The sequence below is a fragment of the Megalobrama amblycephala genome, linkage group LG11, assembly GCF_018812025.1.
Source record: "Megalobrama amblycephala isolate DHTTF-2021 linkage group LG11, ASM1881202v1, whole genome shotgun sequence".
Classification (NCBI taxonomy): domain Eukaryota; kingdom Metazoa; phylum Chordata; class Actinopteri; order Cypriniformes; family Xenocyprididae; genus Megalobrama; species Megalobrama amblycephala.
The window spans coordinates 24,751,706-24,774,108 of record NC_063054.1 but is presented as its reverse complement, the minus strand read 5'-3'; the positions used below and the strand labels follow the sequence as shown (position 1 = coordinate 24,774,108).

General features: G+C 39.0%; 1 protein-coding gene across 1 annotated transcript in view; it reads right to left on the bottom strand.

Annotated features, from left to right (window-relative positions):
• mthfsd (methenyltetrahydrofolate synthetase domain containing) overlaps positions 1-21,606 on the bottom strand; it is a gene marked incomplete at its 5' end in the record, with an annotated part of 60,191 nt that extends 38,585 nt beyond the window's left edge. The window contains 4 exon segments of the mRNA XM_048206915.1: positions 20,884-20,996; positions 21,082-21,172; positions 21,256-21,369; positions 21,487-21,606. Of these exon segments, the coding sequence (XP_048062872.1) occupies positions 20,884-20,996; positions 21,082-21,172; positions 21,256-21,369; positions 21,487-21,606 (438 nt within the window).
• Between the last annotated feature and the right edge of the window lie 797 nt (positions 21,607-22,403).

The window sequence follows — 22,403 nt, the reverse complement described above, 5'->3', positions numbered from 1 at the left end:
CCTGGCATAAACATAACACATTATCAATTTATACTTTCAAATCCGTTAAAGGATTATTAAGCTGCATAAATTAGGTCAGACGGAACTGGGAACACTTCCTATACACACCAGATGTACTCCTTACATCAGAAGAAGAATGGCATCTACGCTAATATTAGTCTTTCTGTTTATCCCGAGGTTTACCATAGTCAACCAGATCCGGGCCATATCCAGGTGAGACCAAGGACCTGCGCCTTGAAACAACCACAACGCAGCCCTGAAGCATCAGCAGAGATTGAGTCAACTATATCATCCACTGTGAAGGCCTCATCAACACGACAACCAGTGGCACAGTTCCTCAACAACCATCCATACCGGCGTGATGAATACGATCCTCAACTGGATGGAACTGAAATAAATACTTTGAATGTTGCGATCCGCAGGTCTCACCTGGATATGGCCTGGATCCGGTTCCTTTTTCGGCCTGTAATTGACATTCTCAAGGATCAAGTTGTGGTTTTTTAATAAGAGGTTTAATAATAGCCAGCTTACGTTTTTGGTACGTATCCTAGTGACAAAGATGAATTGACGATATTAAGAAGAGGATCTATGACCTCTTGATGCATCTCTTTCAATAGCTTAGTTGGTATAGGGTCCAACATACATGTTGTATCTTGAGCTTGTCATGCCAAATGGTCAGGAAGTGCATGAAGACAAAAGGTTAATGTCTCAGACACCTGGGCTGCCTGCCTTGATCTCCTTAGAATGTCGTCATCCTTACCTCAAAATGCTAAATACAATGTGCTTCACCTTAGTATTTCATGTGAGTTTATGTCAGGATGTAGGATGAGCAGATCTTAAACAGATTCTTAAATTTCTAATCCCACAGTCCCCCCTTTGAGAGTTCTAATAACTCTCACATAAAACAAATTTAAACCTTCTTAAATCCCTTCTATAACCTATGTTTGTTAACATAAGTCCCATCTTCCAGTCATGCAACTTGTAACAGCTACAGGCACATACATCTTATTCTGTCATGTGCAACATTTACATAAGTGTTATTCTTTAACTTGAGTATACTGTTGACACACATATACAACGCAGGGTGGTAACATGTTGTATAAACTACATGATGACACAGAAAACCATGTAGCATAAGCGTGGAAGTCCTAAAGGTCCATGGCGCCTGAATATCTGTGGAGTCTGTTCCCTGTAGAGTCCATCTCCAATGCATTTCCATGTCTGTTCCAAGTTGCTTACATGTCGTCATGAAGGTTGTACATGGATATCTGAGGTGATGCTTTACACCAGGTGCTGCTTATGAGACGTCATGGCATATACACATACCTGCAACACAAGAAAACAAAGCAGCAGACCAGCAGTATTCATGAATAGACTTTAGTACGTTAGACCTCTGATGATCGTATAGTTTTTATGTCTAACTCTTATCATAATAAACTTCTTGTGATCATATAGTGGTTTTGTTCTTCTTTTTCTTAACCTAGTCTTAATCAATTTGACACCTATAGACCAGTAAGGTGGGGATAAACTACTGAGAGGGGGAAACCTATGAGGAAGTCTTCACCACAGGGTTGGCCCCCGAGGCCTTATGCACTTTGGTTCTTCCCTGGGCTCCTCACTGGTCTGTGTGTCCTATTCTCTCCCTGTAGTTAATTTGCAAACTTTACTGTGCTATATCTCCATCTTCCAATGAAACATCAGTTATAGCAGACATCATAACCCATAGAGGATGGATAAGTGAATGAAGTGTGCTGTAGCATAACATTTAAGGCTGTGAGTGTACTTAACCAGTGTCTCCCAAATGGTGGAAGTGACAGTCAACTTTTTTTGTTCAGAATGAGTCTTTCAGCTTTCTTGTAAATTACTGGGAAATTAAGCACTCACAGCCCAAATGGTTAGCATGTCAGCAAGCTGTTGCTCCAAGAGTTTGGAGAAGAGGGGAGGGGCAGTTTCAATGTAGCAAGTAGACCGAGTAGGAGCTGAGTAAAGCTGTTCATTTCTTTAAATGTCTTTTTGTTTTTCCTACACTCTTTCATCCAATGTCCAGGTTTACCACAGTAATGACAATTGCCTTCTACATTTACGTTTCTATCGATTCTCTGTTTTGACCTTAAAGGATGCTGCTGCAATCTTTACTCTTGCCTTGACATCTGAGTCTCTTTTCCAAATAGCTAACCTATCAAAGTTGTTTTGCAGGGTTCCAGTGGACCATGTTAGTTCTAAGAAAGGCAATGCATTTCTGTATTCTGATAAAAGCCCAACAAACCACATGCGGACCAGTGGTCCATTATCCTCCAGTACCTTCTCTGGAGTGTCAGCTATTCCACTGTATGCAGCAGCTGACTGAGAAAATCTTTCAGTGCACTCACTTACAGTCTCATCCTTCTTCTGTAAACAACTAGTGATCTTTGACCAGTCCACCCTTGGTCCAACAAGGTTCTGTAACACTTTCAGAACTCCTTCTCTCAATTCGCCTTTGCTGGAATGCTGAAACTCAGAATTATTTACAGCACTTTCAAAATCATTGAATTCTGACTCTGTCAAGATTTGTGACATTAGCTGGATGACTTCAGCTAGGGACATATCATAGAGCTTCATTTTTCTGGACAACTCTCTTCTAAACTCAGAAAGACTTGCTGAGAGTTTGCCATCAGTGCATAGAAATTTTTCTATGTCTTCAGGACCTAGAGTGGTACTGACTGCTTGTAACTGCAATATGGGGGTTACAGATGGAACTGTGTCAACCCTTTTTACCCTACTCTGAGCCTTTTGTCTCGCTCCACACACTTCAACTGCATTTACATCTTTATCCATGAACCCAGTATTGCTATTGCCCTCTAGTCTACAAAAAGACTAAGTCAGGATAGCTTTCATCTGACTGTTGGTCTTTTGAGTCACATTTGGTTGAGGCTTTGTTAAGGCCCAACTTCTAAGTGAGACAAGACACTCAAGTGTGCAACTGTTTGTTCTGCATTTCTAACTTAGCAATACATTGGATTTGTTCTTGTGCAATGGATAGAGTAAATTCTCTGTGGCAGCAGATAATGCCCTTCATATTTTTCTTCCGAATACAAGCACCAAGTACCTTTTTGCATTCTTCAATAGACCAAACTTTTTCTGGATGAATCCCAAATTTCTTTGTCAAATCCAATCTGACTGACTCAGTCACTATTCAGTCCATGTGCTTTCCTAACAATGATTTGAACTCACTATCTATCCATAAAGGGGTGGCTAGTCCACCTTTCTCAGTTGTTGGAATTAGTCTAGCATTCTTTCTCAACATTTTGTAATGTCTTTCTGGCACAACAATACACTTCAACACTTCCCTGACAGAGCAGAGGTTAACCTAGTTAATACACATCGTAATGTATTCACCCTTCTCTGGTGAGCAGAGTAGAACCAACTTGATAACACATTGTAACAGTTGTAACCTTTCCTGAATTAAACAGAGGATGAACCTTCTTCTCTAGCAAAGTAGAGGATGACTATTCTGTTAACACACCACCTTCCCTGATTAAACAGAGGATAAACAACCTTCCCTTATAAAGCAGAGGATAAATCTTCCCTTACTTTACAGAGGATAAACCAATATTAGCATGTGATGCTAATCTTCCCTTCCTGAACAGAGGATAACATTCATCTCTAAAAGAACATTTTTTAGAGGATAACTTAGTTAATCAAACCCTACAGCTGTCTGTTAACTCTTCTCTGACGGCGCAGAGGGTAACAACTTTGTACTGGTCTTATTTTGGATAGAGTATCACTCACCAACCCTTGGGTGTACAGGAAAATTCAGCCTGGATCTTCTTTTAGATCAGATCTTTGTTGTGCTTGAAGTTTCAATCTGGATTGAGGTGAGAAGCTCTATCTGGGTCACGGCACCAAAACTGTTGGAAACTTTTTCCTCATCGAAACAGAGACCAGGAGACGTTGGGATATCTTTCAAGCAGAAGTTACTCTTTATTGAGAAACGCACTGTGCATCGCTGTAGTCATCCAAGTCTAACTAATGCAGTGTATACATGATGTTTTATAGGCATTCAGTGGGCAGTCCTTAAAGGTGTTGCCCTTACACACAGCCTTAGAAGTGACCACTAAAACAAAAGCATCTAAAGACAATACAGGAAATTACCCCTGACTGTGTAGATAATAGTATAAACAGTAGCTGGTCATGAGAACTAAGACTATGTAAACATTCACACATAGTTTGACTTCTAGTAGGAAGATCAAAGCATTCAAATGCATAGGTGCTAACCCAATCAGTCTGACAGTATCGCCCATGCCTTCACATTATCATAGAGACAAAAGCACCGCTGTATCTTGAGCTTGTCATGCCAAATGGTCAGGAAGTGCATGAAGACAAAAGGTTAATGTCTTAGACATCTGGGCTGCCTGCCTTGATCTCCTTAGAATGTTGTCATCTTTACCTCAAAATGCTAAATACAATGTACTTCACCTTAGTATTTCATGTGAGGTTATGTCAGGATGTAGGATCAGCAGATCTTAAACAGATTCTTAAATTTGTAATCCCACACTTGACTTGACTCCGACGAACAGGAAGAGAGCCGGAGCAAATTACAGTATCTGACATTGTACTTGCAAGTTCACACACCTCTTTAATGTTAATTTTAGTGATCTCAGACTGGCAAAGTCGAACATCATTAGTGACGACGTGAAGAATAATCTTAGAGTATTTACGATTAGCATTAGCCAGCACTTTTAAATTTATTTGATGTCAGGCATTTTGGCTCCTGGCAAACATGTGACTATGGTGGCTGGTGTCTCTATTTTCACGTTCTCTATTTTCTCTATTTTCTCTATTTTCACAATAGAATCGCCAATAACCAGGGCACTTTCAATGCATACTCATCTCAGTATAGCAATATTTTTCGGGAAAAGCCAAAAATTATTCACACAGAGACACAGAACATGCAGAATTAATGTTTAAACTGTGTTTTTGCGGCTTAATATTTACAGACATGAGTCTATATTGTGATTAGAATAAATAATTTAGGGATAAAAAAAATCTAGGTGCTGTCTCATATCAAAATTCTCGTCGTTTAACAATCAGAAGTCAGGAAACGTGCTGACGCATATTGCTGGATTTTTTTCACAGCAGCAAAATCAACTTAAAATACTCAATTATTTTGTCATAGAGACAACTGAAATATAGAATGTATAGATAGAATGTTTTCTTTTATTTGTGTACACTCAGTAAAAACTAAATATTGTGCTTTTTGCAAAAAAGAAAACCAACATTATGCGCGACCTGTCATCTCTCTCTGAATGAAGTCCAATCTGATACTCCCTCAGAAAATTAACTGTAACTTAGTGAATACTTATCACACAAACATGAAACATATGTCTAAAGAAACGTCAATGAAATGTCAGGTTTTAAATCATGCAAGTCATATTGAAAACAAATATTCTCCGTTTATGTAATCTGTTTGAAAAGAGAGACTCGTTTGCAAGTCAGCTCATTATCCGCTAATGCGGCAATGCCCAGAGGAAGAGCATGACTGCATCTTGCTTACCTCAGAGGAAGAGCATCTTCCTTACCTCAGAGGAAATGCATGACTGGATTCAATTCCATTTTGAGGATCAACTTGATCAAGCTGAGGATTGTATGTCATGCCATGGTAAGTTTTTTTTTATCCCTAAATTATTTATTCTAAACGCTATATAGCCTTGTGTCTGTCAATGAGATACTGAGATGAGTGAAATCGACTGAAATATTTAATAAATACTGAAAATGTGTTGGCAACATATTAAACTGCACATTAACATTTATAGGCTCTATAATATAACAAATAAAATACTTAATGTCAATAGCAATATGAATGTTTAGAAGATATTTCTTTTGGCCTGTTTGACAGATTATGAAGAGTTTACTGTAAAATAGAGCCACATCAATGAAGCTTTCATTTGCAAGGAATGACGTGCGAAGAAGAAAATGACATAGTAAACAACAATGGAGGACATACAGCAGATCTTGTTCTTGCTTCTCGGCTTGAGGCTGTCTGTCACAAGACGACGACGAGCTTTGCTTGCTGCACGCCAACATTCGGCATTTCAGAATACCAAGTATGCAAAGTTCAGACGTCCATGCCGCAGCACCTAGCAGCAAGCGGAGGAGAAAACCCGCGTAATTTAAAAACTATTTTATTGCATCATGAAATGTAGTTTTAAAAGTTTTTCAGGTGAGAATGTAGTTGTTTAAAGCTCAAATCTGTGGTTTATTTATAAAGATAGCGCCTATTTGAAAATCTGATCTGACGTTGCCGGAGTTGTGAGATCCAGGCGATCACTTCGCACTCAGTGCTAATGTACCCAGCCGAGAACAGCTGTACCTCGGCTAGTCCATCTGACATTCACCGCTGGCTCTGATGTCTCTGTAGTGGTTAAAACCGAGATATCATTCATCTTGTGTATAACGGGCAATCTTTGGTTTCATGAATTTATAATTTGTTCCCGAGCATAGCGAAGTTTTATAACTTTACATATTTATTTAACTTTACCGTTGTAGTGCGCTAAACGTTTGACTGAATTGTTTGCTTGTCTTTATTTCTTATTGTATAGCTTGTCATATTGTATACTTATACTTTTATAATGGTTATTATTGGTAATTAAAACTGACTTTTAACAAAAACAGAAGGTTGTTTTGCCTTATTTCATTTTATTATAGGCTACATACAGTGAAGATAATCAGACATATGCACATATTGCCTGAACCACACATTAAAAGGTTTCATATTTTTTTTAAATAAAAACGAAAAGAGGCAGGGTTGTGTTTTATATTTTGTTTTGTTATATAGTCTACATCAGCGGTTCCCAAACTTTTTTTCCTGCGCACCCCCTTCTATGTCCCAACCGGGTTGGCGCACCCCCAATCCCCTCTTCCAAAAAAAAAAAAAAAAAAAAAAAGCAACAAAGCTTTGTTTTATCACCATATAAAGACTCATGTTTAATCACGCGCAAATAACCAGAATACGCATAACAATAACAACATCAACAAAGTTTCAATATAATTCAACAAAGCTATACGCACAAGCTTCCACTTTTAAGAGGACGAGTGACAGACACAGGCTCAGTGACTACGTTTACATGGACAGCAGTAATCCGATATTAATACGATTAAGACAATACTCTGATTAAGAAAGGACCATGTAAACAGCGTTGTTTTATTACCTTAATCCGACTAAAGTCATACTCAAAGTAAACACAAATCGAATTAAAACAGGTGGAGTATTCCTATTTTAGTCACATTATTGGAGTGCATTATACACATGTACACACCTTAATCACACTATCATGTGGGGAGTTTTCACCACATCTTGCCACAGGACACATAATACAGACACGGCAGTGGTCAACCGTTTTGACGGCAAACAAGAGAGCAAGCGTCAAGCAAGAAGCCACAAATCAAATTCCTCTCACCTCATCTCTCATCCAGTACCTCTGAGTTTGTCGTGGTGGCATGAATAAAAGTTGCCGAATTAAAGTACAGGAGGCCTGTTGCTGGAGAATTTGTATCCACCGTTGTCTATTTACAGAGCCCCACATGAGAGAGAAAATAAATAGTAACCTGGGCTAAATCATGCGAACGATTTACTAATTTGTTCCCTCTATGTATAAATCAAGGGAATGAATTAGTAAATCATGCACACAATTTATTTATTTATTCTTGCATGTCATGTGCGGGCTCGGTATATATATTTGCACGTATTGCATGTCAAATAATTAACTGCACTTGAAGCTTTCGTAAGATTAAAAATGAAAACACCCAAAACTGTATATGGCACGAACTGTGTGGTGATGATACGTGAAATTCTGTAGAGAATGTCGGACGGCATGCCGTGGGGACGTAATGACGTTTGCCATTAATCGATCTATGTTCTATAACATGTAAAATGGGAGCAACTCATGTAAACACCTTAATCATAATATTGTCTTATTTAGAATAAGGTCAGTAATTAGATTACTGCTGTCCATGTAAATGTAGCCAGTAACAGAAAGCACGGTTATTTTCAGCCGTGTAAAAGAAACATTGCAGCAATAGGCTATGAATGAAACGAGTTGGCACGCATATAGCCTAGCCTGTAGTGCATAAAAGAAGAGCAGTGCCTAGAAGAAGACAGCTGTCTTCTTCTATGTTTCTATCAAAAACTAATAAATTATAGTTTATTTAAAATAAAAGCGATTACAAAGGAAATGTTTACTGTTCATGTTTTTTTTTTTTATTGTATGGAAAAATCCCACTTAAAAAAACAGACCGCCATTACATTTTTCCTCTCGCGCACCCCCTGGTGGCAGCTCGCACCACACTTTGGGAATCCCTGGTCTACATGAAGTGAAGATAATCAATGTAACTTACGCGTTGCCTGAACAACATTTGTGTGTGGTGCCTCGTGTTGTCATTCCCCTTGTAGCACGCGCAAGAGACGATTCTCTGTCAACCAACCAACGTTCTGCAGAGTGTAGCTCCACCTTTTTGGTACGGTACTGTTGTGCTTGGTACCCCAACGAAAGGGTCCCAAAAAAGTGGTACGGTACGGTTCGGAATTAGGGTACCATTCACAACTTTTGACAATGGAAACGGCAAAAATTGCATACCGTACCCTACCGAACCGAACCGAACCGAACCGTACCACTCAGTGGAAACGAGCCAATAGTGACCAAATATTTGCCCACATTGGACTGCATGAATATGATACTGAGATCACTGACTGGAAGAAGTATTTTTTTTTTTTTCTCGAGTGCAGAAACACCAAATGCCATCTTTGAACAAGATTTATTTCCAGGTATAACTGTGTACTCAAAATGTGTCTTTGACTCTCATTTATATAGTAAACTATATTTTAAATAAACTTCAAAAAAAAAAAAAAAAAAAAAAAAAAAAAAGATTTTTGTCATTGCATTCTTTCCTGACTGAATGGCTCATTATCCGGCTCATTAGGGGCAGGGTCTTAATCTCCTCAGGTGTGAATCACAGCATTATTCATGAAGAATCATGCCTCTTCGCATACGGCCTGTGTAAACAAAAAGTCTCTAAGAACTTTAAAATCAATACATTGTTTTATGCATCCGAGTAGGCAGGATAATTTCCACATAATTTAGAAGCAAAAACTCTAGAATAAAATATACAGTTCACAAAAGTCTTGTGAAAAAATTTTTGTATGTATTTTGAGGGGTGGCATACAATCACCTACCCCATTGAAGTTGGCTGCCGTGGGTTCCCAGCCAAATCGGTGCGCTATTTCCTCCAGAGAGTGGGCCTGGAGTCTAAACAACTGAAGAAAGCCACCAAGGACATTGCTGCAGCAGATGAGTCCAGTTCAAGATGCCTGTGGCTGAAGAGAGCCCACAGTTGGAACCCTTCTGCAGGTGAAGACTAGTCAGTCTTCACTGCCCCACTCAGACGAGGTGTTCAGGTTAAGGGGCGAAACACCGGAGACCCTGAGATCCCTGCTGATGATGCGGAAGGGTTCCAACAATCTGGATGCTCCAGGAATACCACCTCAGAAGTAGATCTGCATCATCATAGTTAACCCTCTGTGATCATGCTGATAACAGGATCATATTAGCTGTATTAACGTTAATATAATGTCCACTCTTGACAGAAAACATGATTTTTGTGATCTCATGCATGCACGTATTATTGCACATCATGTGAAGAAAATTTTGTATAGGCCTATTATAGTTTAACCCTCTGGAGTCTGAGGCTGATTTGGGGCCTGGAGAAGTTGACATGCCCTGACATTTGTGCTTTTTTCAGTTGTTCATAAACATATAAATGACAAAAGTGTCATTACACTGTATTCAGCACAAACTAGGCTACAATAATATGTGAGGAACATGTATGTACATGTTTGTGTTTTTGAAGGAATAATGTTTATGCGTGGTTACTGAAAAAACAAAAAACTTAAGTCACTGAAATAAGGCCAAAAAAAGTATAGTAAATCTGTGTTTACAATACTTTAGGGTATTGGAGGTTGTAAACTAGAGTTTTTGCTTCAAAATTATGTAAAAATTATGCTGCCTACTCCTTCATATAAAACAATATATTGATTTAGTTTTTGTAAGACACTTTTTTTTTTTAGAAACACCGTATGCATGGAGGCGTGAATCACCACTGAAAAATGGGCCATTCTCACCTGAGAAGACAAAAGAATTGGATAGTAATGAGCTGAAATGACTTGCATATTAATGAGGCATTTCAGTCAGGTAGGCTGTGAAAAAAACCTTCTGTGATGTCTCAAGCTCATCATGATATATGAAACATACAGAAAAATATTATTACAATATAAAGTAATGGTTTTATATTATACTTTAAAATATAATGTATTTCTGTGATGCAAAGAGTCTGAATATAGGCTTTTAGTTTAATTTGGAGAAATATTGGATTCTCATATGCTTATGTCAATTTTCTATACAGAGAAGTTATATTTATTTAATGTTCATTGTCATTACTATGAGCGCTGGTGTTTTCAATTCATCCTTGAAGTCGGAGGGCGCTCTCTGTGCATTTTTAGTCCACAAATTCATCTAAAAGAAGAAGAGGCTATTCCATGAATGGAGTTTCCAATTCATACTGCAGCCGGAGGGTGCTAAAGAAACAAAAACTCATCTAAAATTCAAATATAGAAGAAAAGAAAACAGGAACTAACTGCATGTCTTCTAGAGCTCCCTAACCATGACTTTTACATCCAGATAAACACTTTTCAAGACAATAAATACACGATTGAGACGATGAATGCATGTATTGCCTCTGAATTTGCGTCTGAATAGCGCTGGCTCTGTGGGCGTGGCCGCATTAGCAGATAATGAGCTGAATCATGGACTTCTGACATGGCTCTCTTTTCATACAGATTACATAAACACAGAAGGTTTGTTTTCGATTTGACTTACACGATTTAAAACCTGACATCTTAACGTTTTTTTAGACATAAGTTTAATTTTTCTGTGATTAGTATTCACTAAGTTACAGTTCATTTTCTGAGAACTATCAGATTGGACTTCGTTCAGAGGGAGAGGAGAAATCACGCATCATGTTAGTTTTCTTTATTTTACAAAAAGCACAACATTGTGTTTTTACTCTGAGTGTATACAAATAAAAGAAGATATTCTATAGTTTCAATTGATATATTACTTATGTCTCTATGACAAAAAATGACGGAGTATTTTAAGTCTGTTTTGCTGCAATGTGAAAAAAACCTGCAAAACGCGCCGGCGCGTTTTCAGACCTCAGAGAGTTAAATTACAGTACCAGTCAAAAGATTAGACGCCTTACTATTATAATGTTTCTAAAAGAAGTCTCATGCTCATCATGCTGTGCATCAAACATACAGAAAGATGCATACATATATTGCCTCAGAATTTGCATCTGAATAGTGCTTGCTCCGTGGGAGTGGCCAAATTAGTGGATAATGAGCTGACTCACGGACGTCTGACATGTCTCTCTTTTCATACAGATTACATAGAGAATATTTGTTTTCGATTTGACTTACACGACTTAAAACCTGACATTTCAACGTTTCTTTAGACTTAAGTATCATTTTTTTGTGATTAGTATTCACTAAGTTACAGTTCATTTTCTGAGAACTATCAGATTGGACTTCGTTCAGAGGGAGACGACAGATCATGTTAGTTTTCTTTATTTTGCAAAAAGCACATCATTTTGTTTTTACTCTGAGTGTACACAAATAAAAGATTATATTTCACAGATTAAAATGGAGTATAACTCTTAGGCCCAATCCCAATTCTATTTTTTACCCCTTCCCCTTGCCCCTTGAAACAGAGTGTCAAGGGGTAGGGCTGAAAATATTCCCCTAAGAAATGGGACACCACTACTAGACCGTTACACGTCATCATAAGTCGTCGCTAGCTCCTACGTCATAGATGCGCCGATGTTTATCACACACTTCTAAGATGCCATCGATAGCTGTAGTGATCTCTGTTGCTTGGCCGACAGCTATTTTTTTGCATTTCTCTTCAGTTGTCCAAAGTTGTTTTGCTGTGTATTTCGATTTCAAGAAACGCTGCTCGTTTTCTGCATGAAAATGTATGAGCCTGCGTGTTTCCTCAGGAGTCCCTGGTTGATACAGAACATACAATACTGATGAATAAGCACGCAAACTGAATGCACTTTGTGTTTATATTACATTATTATACACGTATTTATGGACGTAACCACAACAAAACAATACATTAATCAGGCATGCGGCAAAAAAGACAAGTTAGCTGCCACCGGATTTGAATTTATGTTGTCAAATCAACGCGGGTTTCAATAAAATATAAAAAAATATGTTGTGGAACTATCATAAAGTAAAAAAGCTAACTTTTTTCATAGCGATTTTAACAAATCTTTTTTCGGAGAACATAACCGTATACATGAACACAAGATTAAAGGAAACATAAAACAAGTGATTATTTATTACTAAAATACTGTTTACTGTAAAAAATACTTACATTTATGGGTCTCTCTGCTCGCTCGGTCGGCCATGTTGGAAATTTATCATACCCCTTCGTCTGAAGTGTGGTCCCGAAAAATCTTCGTTTGAAGGGCTACCTGGCCCTTCCCCCTACCCCTTCCCCTCCAACCAAATGAGAATTGGGACACCCCTACCCCTTCACATGAACGCGCGAAACAAAGGGGAAGGGGAAAGGGTAAGGGGTAAGGGGTAGAATTGGGATTGGGATTGGGCCTTAATTGTATGTGCAAAATTGACGGAGTATTTTGAGTCTCTTTCATACTGATAAGAAAAAAAAGCAAGGGGTCTAGGGGGTTAAACAGCAATGTAGTACTAAGTTATGAACCCCTTTGTTAACAAAGGTGCTTTATAGTGAGAAACTAATGATTCTTCCTGCTCATTAAATGGCTATTTTCATAGCTCCATTCCCCTGTTGTGCTATGGTTTCATTCACTTCCACTTTCTCATTTCCTATGTATGCATGTGTTTAATCTAGCTATATGTTTGAGATTTAGTTAAATAAAACTATTGTGCACATTCTTGCGAGTTGATTCTGATCTGCTTATAAACCAATGTCAATTTAAATGATTATGACCACAGCTACATGCTAAGAATGCGTTCTTTTTCTGTGGCCATGGAAAATATCCTTTCTGAAGTGATGACAAGCAATACTGAGTGTTCGCTGGCCAAACAGATTAATTGATTGTAATAGTCATTCAGCTACATGAAGTTAATTTGATTAACTGATCCAAATATTTATAATTAATTATAACGAGTTATTCATATTTCCCTTTTGAGCTAATTTGCTTACAGTAGGTAGCTGCAGCATTAAAAATGCAACCCTGGTGTTTTCAAACTAAAATGGGGTCTGCCGTGTGGAGAAATCTATATTAGAAAATATCATTGGGCAGTTGGCAGGTGGATGATTTATTTTTACAGTAGATTCAGGTAGAAGTCAATGCATAGGGGGGGCGCTCGTGTGCAGTGATGGAGTAGACGTGTTTCCGAAGCGCTCTGTGTCTTCTCCTTAATTTTACTTTCATATCATTGCACTTTAACATTATTTTTCGCTGGTTTCCCCTTAAAACTGTGCTGTACCCAGTCGGGAGTGGGTTTATGTTAACATGCCTAAGAAAGACGATAGTCAGAGGGATACATCCAAGTCGAGCCCATCGTCCGCTAGCAACGAGGCTATTTTAGCTGGTATCGCTAACCACGGGGCTGAGCTTGCGAAAATCACCTCTCTCGTAGATGGCTTAAAGAAATCGATGGAGGACCGCCTCGACGCAATTGAAGTAACGCTATCATCGCTTCAGAAAAAAAACCATGAAACTGAGCGCCGCCTCGATGATTTCGACGAAGCCATGTCAGCTAGTGACAGCCGCATAACAGCTCTGGAAGCTACGTGCAACGAGTTACAGGTGGCTAACGGTCTCCTCAAGGCTAAAGTGAACGACTTGGAGGGCCGCTCCCGCAGACTCAATGTCAGGATCGTGGGCATTAAAGAAGGGGAAGAGAAAGGCAGCCCTACTGACTTTGTTTCTAAGCTGATCCCAGAGCTACTCGGCCAAGACAACTTTAGCAGGCCCATAAAAATAGACCGGGCCCACCGTAGTCTGAGACCGAAACCTCAACCTAATGAGCGGCCACGGATCATCATTGCCAAGGTCCACAACGATCGGGACGTGACCGACATACTACGACTCAGCCGTCAACAAGCACCGCTGTACTATCGCGGTGAGAGGGTCTCCATTTTCCCCGACTACACAGCGGAGGTCTCAGCACAGCGGCAAGCCTATACAAACGTGAGGAAGAGGCTAACTGAAGCTGGTGCTAAATGTTCCTTGCGTTTTCCAGCCAAGCTTCACGTCGACTACAACAACACATCTAAGATGTTTGTGTCACCAGATGACGCGGAACGGTTTGCCAACTCTATAGCTCCAGCGAATGTCTCTTAAATCCTATATACTTGATGTTACTATCTTTGTATATACATATATATTTTCGGTCTGATTATTTTCATATCCACTGTTTTGATAAAGGTTCAGGTCCAACATTTATTTTCAGTTGGTTATTGATGCAGCATAAGGCAACGCTATGTGTTTAAATGGTGTTCCATACAGTGTGCGTTCTTGGATACATAAATCTAGCACTGGGACAATTTTATTTTCACCCTCCGTTTTGCATTTATATTGTCTGATACTTCTGGCTATGTGCGTTAATTTGTATGTTCACCTTTACATATAAACACACACTCCTTTATGGGATGCTTCCCTTCTTTTCTTAAGTTTGATGTTTTTATTGCACTGATTATACCCTCCCACCTGTTATCTATATATCACCAGCGTGTTCTGAATATTGCATACATTGAGTACTTCTTGAAGGTGCAATATAAACATTTGTTAATGTGATGGGGAGGCGCACGGAGCCCTGTGGTAAGTGGGCTTCTTTGTGTGTAGCTTGGCTGGCTCTGTTACCCGGCAGCCTCCTTGTTAGCTTGTGGGATGTACCGCTTAGTTCTTTTAGCGGGTTTGGGTTTTGTGGTTTTTTTTTTTTTTTTTTTGCCATTCGTGGCTTTGCCAGCCCTCTGTATGGCGTACGTCAAATTGTACCTTATGTCCCTCCTCATAGATCTATGTCACTTATTCACTTAGGTCTGGGATGAGTCACATCACTTTTACTTCTTGAAATTGTAGGGGTATGGGAAGTGCTCTTAAAAGAGGCAAAGTATTCACACATTTGAAGTCCCTCTCGTCTGATATTATATTTTTGCAGGAAACCCATATCCAACCTTCAGAGCAGAGGCGTTTAAGATCTGCTTGGATTTCTCAGGTGTACCAGTCCACCTTTTCCTCCAAGGCGAGGGGGGTTGCCATTCTTGTTCGCAGAACCATCCCTTTTGTATTCAAATCGCAGACTACCGATCCAGGTGGGAGGTTCATACTTGTCACGGGTACGGTCAATTCAATTCCTTTAGTTCTTCTAAACATTTACGCCCCAAATTTCGATAATCCTGACTTTTTCTGTAAAATATTCAATTTCGTCACAGAATACAATGATTACAGTATAATTATCGGTGGCGACTTTAATTGTTATTTTGATCCGGTATTGGACAGGTCCTCCTCATCTGTGGCCCCAGCATTAAAATCTGTTTCGGTTCTCAATAATCTTGCCAAATCCCTGGACTTGGTTGACATATGGAGGCACCAGCACCCCTTAAGCCGAGTTCAGACTGCACGATTTTAGCCCCGATTTTGGCTCGCCGACAGGTTTTGAGAAATCGCCGACAAATGCCCGAAATCACAGGCAAATCGGTGCTCGTTCACGTGAGTGACAATCACGCAGTGTGAATGAGCAAAGACGCGATCTGAGAGAATCGCCGACGAGTCGCCGACACCCGTGAGATATTTGGCATGCTAAATATCTGGACCTGTCGGCGATTCAAAATCCTGCTGTGTGAAAAGTGTTCTGACTGAAAACTACATCGGCGATGACCGACAGCCAATGAGAGAGCAAGATACAGAGCAGCGGGGAGTTCGGGGAGGAGTTATAGACCACAACATCAGCAAGCATGGCTTTGTACACATAAACATTACAATTATATCAAACAGAACCAAAGCACAAACATTTGCTTGACCATCCAACAGCAGCACATTGAAAAGTTACTTATTTACCTCCAACACACAATCCACAGTCTCCTCAACCATTTCCTCCTCCATATTCTTCTTTTCTTTTTCTTGTTTTCGCTGCAAATCAGCGCACAGGCAGTTCGTATTGCAAGCTTCTTGCGGGCTACCATTTTTAATAATAATAATAATAACTCCGGTCTTGCACGCGTGATATCGCGTTGTTTCCTTGTCACATCTCTCGTGTTTTTGGTTGTGAAACGTAGTTTGCGTGCCAGACAGTTGTCGGCGATTCTTCCTATCATGCAGTGTGAAACCTTCTGTCGCCGATCCATCGTGCAGTTTGAACACAGCAGCGACTGAATGCTGGCCAAGATAGTCATGCAGTGTGAAAAGAACAGTGACCCGACTACTTTGAAAATCGTGCAGTCTGAACTCGGCTTTAGAAAGGAAATTTTCTTTCTTCTCCCCCGTGCATGGTAGTTTCACAAGAATTGACTATATGTTGGTTGACTCTAGACTTATGTCGAATGTAATAAGCTCAACTTACCATAGTATCTTAATTTCCGACCATGCACCCCTCTCACTGGTGATTGATTTTAAGCTCTATACCCCTCAATATAGCTGGAAATTTAACCCCTCTCTATATTTAGATGACATGTTCAGTGGCTATATATCGACCAAGATTGCTGATTTTATGCTCATTAATGATAATGGGGCTGTCTCAGACTCCACTTTATGGGAATCATTTAAAGCTGTGATAAGAGGGCACATCATCTCGTATCAGTCGTCTCGCAAAAGGGCCAGGCTCAGGCGTCGCACTGATATTGAGGCTGAGTTAGCAGAACTTGAGGAGGACTTTCGAAACACAGGTTCTGAAGATACACTTTGCTCTATTTTGAAAGTGAAATATGAATACAACCATATTCTAGGCGAGCAGGTAGGGAACTATATTCGCAAACTAAAGCAGAAGTATTTTGAGCTGGGCGACAAGGCCGATAAATTGCTCTCAAGGCAACTGAAGGGCGTCATATCTGACAGGGCAATACATAAAATTTCCTCCTCCAATGGTCAGCTATTAACTGACCACAAGCAGATTAACGATAGATTTTTTAGTTTTTTCAGCCAGCTATATATTTCCAGATCCACTGCCTCAGATACAGACATTGACAATTTTCTCCATACTTTAGACATTCCAGCCCTTTCTGAATCTGCAAGACTAGAATTGGACTCTGATTTTACCCTGGAGGAGATCAGAAATGCCATTCATTCTTTCCCCGGTGGCAAAGCATGCGGTCCAGATGGATTTGGGATAGAATTTTATAAGACACACATTGACATTGTCGCCCCCCTTCTGCTTCGGATGGTCAATTGCTCACTGAAAAAGGGCACTTTCCCTCATACTCTTTACGACGCCCATATCTGTGTCCTCTTAAAAAAGGACAGAGACGAAACCAATGTCTCTTCATATCGTCCCCTATCTCTGCTCAATTCGGACCAAAAAATTATAGCAAAAGTCCTGGCCATCCGGTTAAACAAATATATTGGCACTTTAATTCATCCTGACCAATCAGGTTTCATCCCTGATAGATTTTCCTTCTCAAACACGAGGTGTTTGCTTAATCTAATGTATTCCACTAAATTGCCCCACTCTGCTGTAATTTCATTAGACGCCCAGCAGGCCTTTGATCAGGTGGAGTGGAGATACATGTTTGCTGCTCTTGACAAATTTGGCTTTGGGTCGAAATTTATGTATATATTAAAAATGCTGTATGCCGCTCCCCAATCTTCTGTTCTATCCAACCACGAAAGATCCCCTCCATTTCCATTGCACCGCGGCACCAGGCAGGGTTGCTGCCTCTCTCCAATGCTTTTTGCTTTAGCTCTTGAGCCGCTGGCCATAGCCGTTAGAGCCAACCCCCAAATCTCCGGTATCAATTGCGGCACATCTGAGTGCACCATTGGCCTGTATGCAGATGATGTAATTCTGACCCTTTCTGATGTAAAATCATCTCTCTCACCCCTTCTCAATTTGATAGATGGCTTTGGGCGATTCTCTGGGTTTACTATAAACTGGCAGAAATCTGTGTTTATGCCTTTGTCTAATGATCTTGACTCCAGTTTTCTTCTTAATCTGCCTTTCCGAGTCTCCCATGACCACTTTTCCTATCTGGGGGTCAAAATCCCCAGAAATCCAAAACTTCTCTTTAAACTTAATTATATGGATTTGATTAGCAGGCTTAAGTGTATGATAGACAAATGGAAACTTCTCCCCATCTCATTGATTGGCCGTGTCAACATTGTTAAAATGGTTGTGCTCCCTAAATTTACTTATTTCAGAATGTGCCAATTTTCCTCACTTCCTCCTTTTTCAAGACTTTAGACTCTATTATCATGCCCTTCGTCTGGGCCTCCAAGCCCCCCCGTATTTCAAAGGCCCACTTGCAGAAGCCCACTGCAGAGGGGGGTTTAGGCCTGCCAGTCTTTCGGCACTACTACTGGGCTTGTAATGCTAGAGCATGGGTTTTCTGGAATAGGTACACGGCTGGGGGTGCAGAGATGGACGGACCCAACCCTAGATGGCCTGAGATTGAGCTTTCTAGTGCTGTTTCACTTACTGGTGCCTCCTTGTCCGCCATTCTATTCTCAAAACCTAATATCAAAATTAAAGCGCTACGCAATCATTTCTTGCTTTACAACTCAATTAAAATTTTAAAGCAAATCAAGGTAATTTTGAACCTCCCAGATAACTCAATTCATGCCCCCATATGTCAGAACCCCTGTTTCAAGCCTGGCTTGATGGATGCTGTTTTTATGCAATGGTCAGATAAAGGATTATCTATTATCAGGGATCTCTACATTGACAATAATTTTGCATCTTTTGCCCAGCTCCAGACTAAGTTCAAACTCCCTACAAATCAATTTTTTCGTTATCTACAAATTAGAAATTTTGTTAAACATACTTTTTCTCGCCTAGATGCGACCCCCATGCAACATGACTTTTTTGATATTATGACCAGCCCTCCCACCTCCAAACATTTGATTTCTCGGTTTGTAAATCTCTTCACAATGGCTACCCCCTCGCTCCATATTAAAGAGGCGTGGATTAAGGACACTGGTGAAGTTATATCTGACGAACTATGGGCGAAAGTGTTAAACAGGATAAAAGTATGCTCCATTAATGCTCGACTTCAGCTCATTCAGTTTAAAGTAGTTCATAGGCTGCACTATTCCAAGAATAAACTGAACAAATTTTTCCCTGCTGTCTCCCCCTTATGTGACAAATGTAAATCAGCTAATGGAACTCTTGGGCATCTTTTTTGGTTCTGCCCTAATCTCACTAGATTTTGGGTTGACATTTTTAGATTGTACAGTGCTGTCTATAAGAGACAACTGGCCCCGGACTGTCTTTTAGCGATACTGGGCTGCTCCAACAGTTCTCTGGCTCTTCCATCCGCTTTACAACAAGCCCTCATGTTCGGTATGACCATTGCAAAACGGGTTATCCTAAAGGAATGGAAGTCAGCTTCCCCTCCTTGCTTCAAGACATGGCTTAATGATATGGTTTCCTGTTTACACCTTGAAGAAGTGCGGTTTTCTATGTCTAACTATCAAGATAAGTTTATGAAGATCTGGGGCCCTTTCATAGAACACATCAGGAAGGATAGACCACAAACTGGGTCCTAAAGGCAATGTACTGGTTTTGCTTTTTTAACTTTGTGTAGGCAATCTTTGAGACTTTGCCATTCCCCTTCGGCACCGGTCTCCCTGACTTTCTCTGTATGAGTGGACTTTGTGGGAAACTTGTTAAGTCAGTTGACGTGCATAATTATACTTTTTTCTTCTATAAGATCTTCTTTAAGTGCTGGCTGTTTTCTTTTATTTTATTTTATTTTATTTATTTTTTTTTGTGTGCCTCAATTGTCTGATTCACTGCCTTTTTTACTTTGTATTATGTGCACTTATGTAAACAAAAAAACCTGTTTAAATAAAATTTACAAAAAAAAAAAAAAGAAGTCAATGCATAGATTCGGAGAGTTCTCTCTCCTCTCCGCTTCAATTTTTTTTTCTTCTATTTTCCACATTCCTGTCATAAGCACAGCGGTGTGTTGGCAAAATCTGAGCCGGTCATGGGCCTCTGTTAGGCATGGGAGCTGCAAATCTCAGCAAATCTCCTTATAACTTGCACATAAACAAACAGTACAGAGTTCTGAGAAAATATTTTAACATCCAGATTAATAATATTCAGTATTATAACGAATAAAAATCAGTTTATTCAAGGAAAAAGATGTTTCCATTATGCGAGACCACCAATGCTGACTGGCATCTCATCTCCGTATATTGCATTGCATTACATAAAATGAGTTGCAGCACTGTAAAGACTTTAGACAAAAAATGAAGTAAAGCATATATATATATATATATATATATATATATATATATATATATATATATATATATATATATATAAATAAATTGTAATTGTTGTACGTGCTCTTAAATTTTTGGTGGGTGCACTTAAATTTTTGCTGGTTCTCCTAACTTTTTAAGTTTAAACAGTTTATCTTCCATCTCAAATTATATATCTGAAACCTTGATAAAGGATTATTCAAATACACAAATAACACAAAGACTCCTATCTTTATCCTACAATCTGTAAATCTTATCCTTTTGTGGTTTATTGAGGATCATTTAGGAGTTGTAGAAGTTTTTACAGTTTTCATTTCAAGGCTTTTTCATTTTATCACAATGAGTGAAACCTGAGTTATTACAGGCTAAATTACTAACCTGGCAATCGTGAACAATGGTGACGACCACAGTGGATTCACCCACAGCTCCCATACATGCCATCAGAGCATATTCCATATCTGCAAAGCCTTCACCTTTTCCAATTCTGTAGCCTAATGGCATTGAATATTGTCAGTTCATTGTATTATGAGAAGAAAATACAAGAAACTCAAGTCATCCTAAGGTGCAGAGTTTTACCTTTATCAGATACAGCCACAGATCCAACTACGACAAGATCCACTTGAACTTTGTCATCTAAACCAATCGGGACACTGAAATCTTTAATACCCTTAAGCAAAGAATTTTTCAATTGAAACGTCAGGAAGTGCAACAATGCAATACTGCATAACTTTAGAAAATGCATAATTTCACCTGAGAAGTAGAACAAACACACAGTTCTTGTTTGGTTGCACCTTTTGGTGGAATGATCCTGTTGAGTAATCCAGTTCTTAGCCGAGGTGTTGGAACAAGCAATGTTTTTCCTGCCTTTATTCAAAATTAAAATGGGACACAAATTATGTCATTAAATTTAATGTGTTAAATGATTATATTTACAACCCAGAATACACACAGTTTGATGATGATATCAGAAATCTAATATACCTGCAGAGCAGCTAATCGAACCCCCTCCAGTGGTTTGTCAGGACCCACCTTGACTGCAGCAGTTTTGGTGAAGACCTCTAAGAGTGACACCTTACCACATGCCTCCAGTGCACCCTGAAAATGGGGTTAGGACTGGATTAGATCACACTTCAGTGGAACTTGCTTCTAAAATAAAGAAGCATGCATGTTCCTGAGGTCTGTCTGGATTCACTTTGATCACTCTGCTGGAGCTAAAGTCTGTTACATACATGAACTGCTTACAAATAGAACAAATAGTCCACAGAATCCTTATATTACAGAGAGGTTTACTATTTAGGTGATTCTCACGAAAACTTGGTTTTAAAAATTTCAAACATGAAAATTGAAAAATGCTTTAATTAGCATTTTTTTTTTTTTTTTTTTTGGAGTATTTGTGAACATTAATTTAAAAACATTTACTTACAATTTAAGACATTTTTTGAACAATTTCCAAAACAAGTCCTAAAAAAAAAAAAAAAACCTCATTACCGCAACAGTCTGAAAACATCAACACTGTTAGAAAAGCAAATACAATTTCACATTTTTAAAAATTGATTATTAACAATCATGGGCAGTTACTTGAAATTCTGAATTAATATTTATTTTTTTAAATGAACAGGTTTTTTTTTTTTTTTTTTTTTGATTGATTTCTCTCATTACCGCAACACCTTCCACAATTTACAACCTATTTTTTTTTTTTATATATATTTCAATGAAACCTGACATATTTTCAAAATGATGTGGCAAACCTGAAAGAACATATTCCGCACATGCATTTAAAAACAAACTACTATTTTTTCATTTATTAAACAAATATTAAATAAACACCTGTTGTTGTAATGATACATAGGTTACGGAAATGAGGTTGCTGATTTCAGTAATGATAATAAGTATACTAA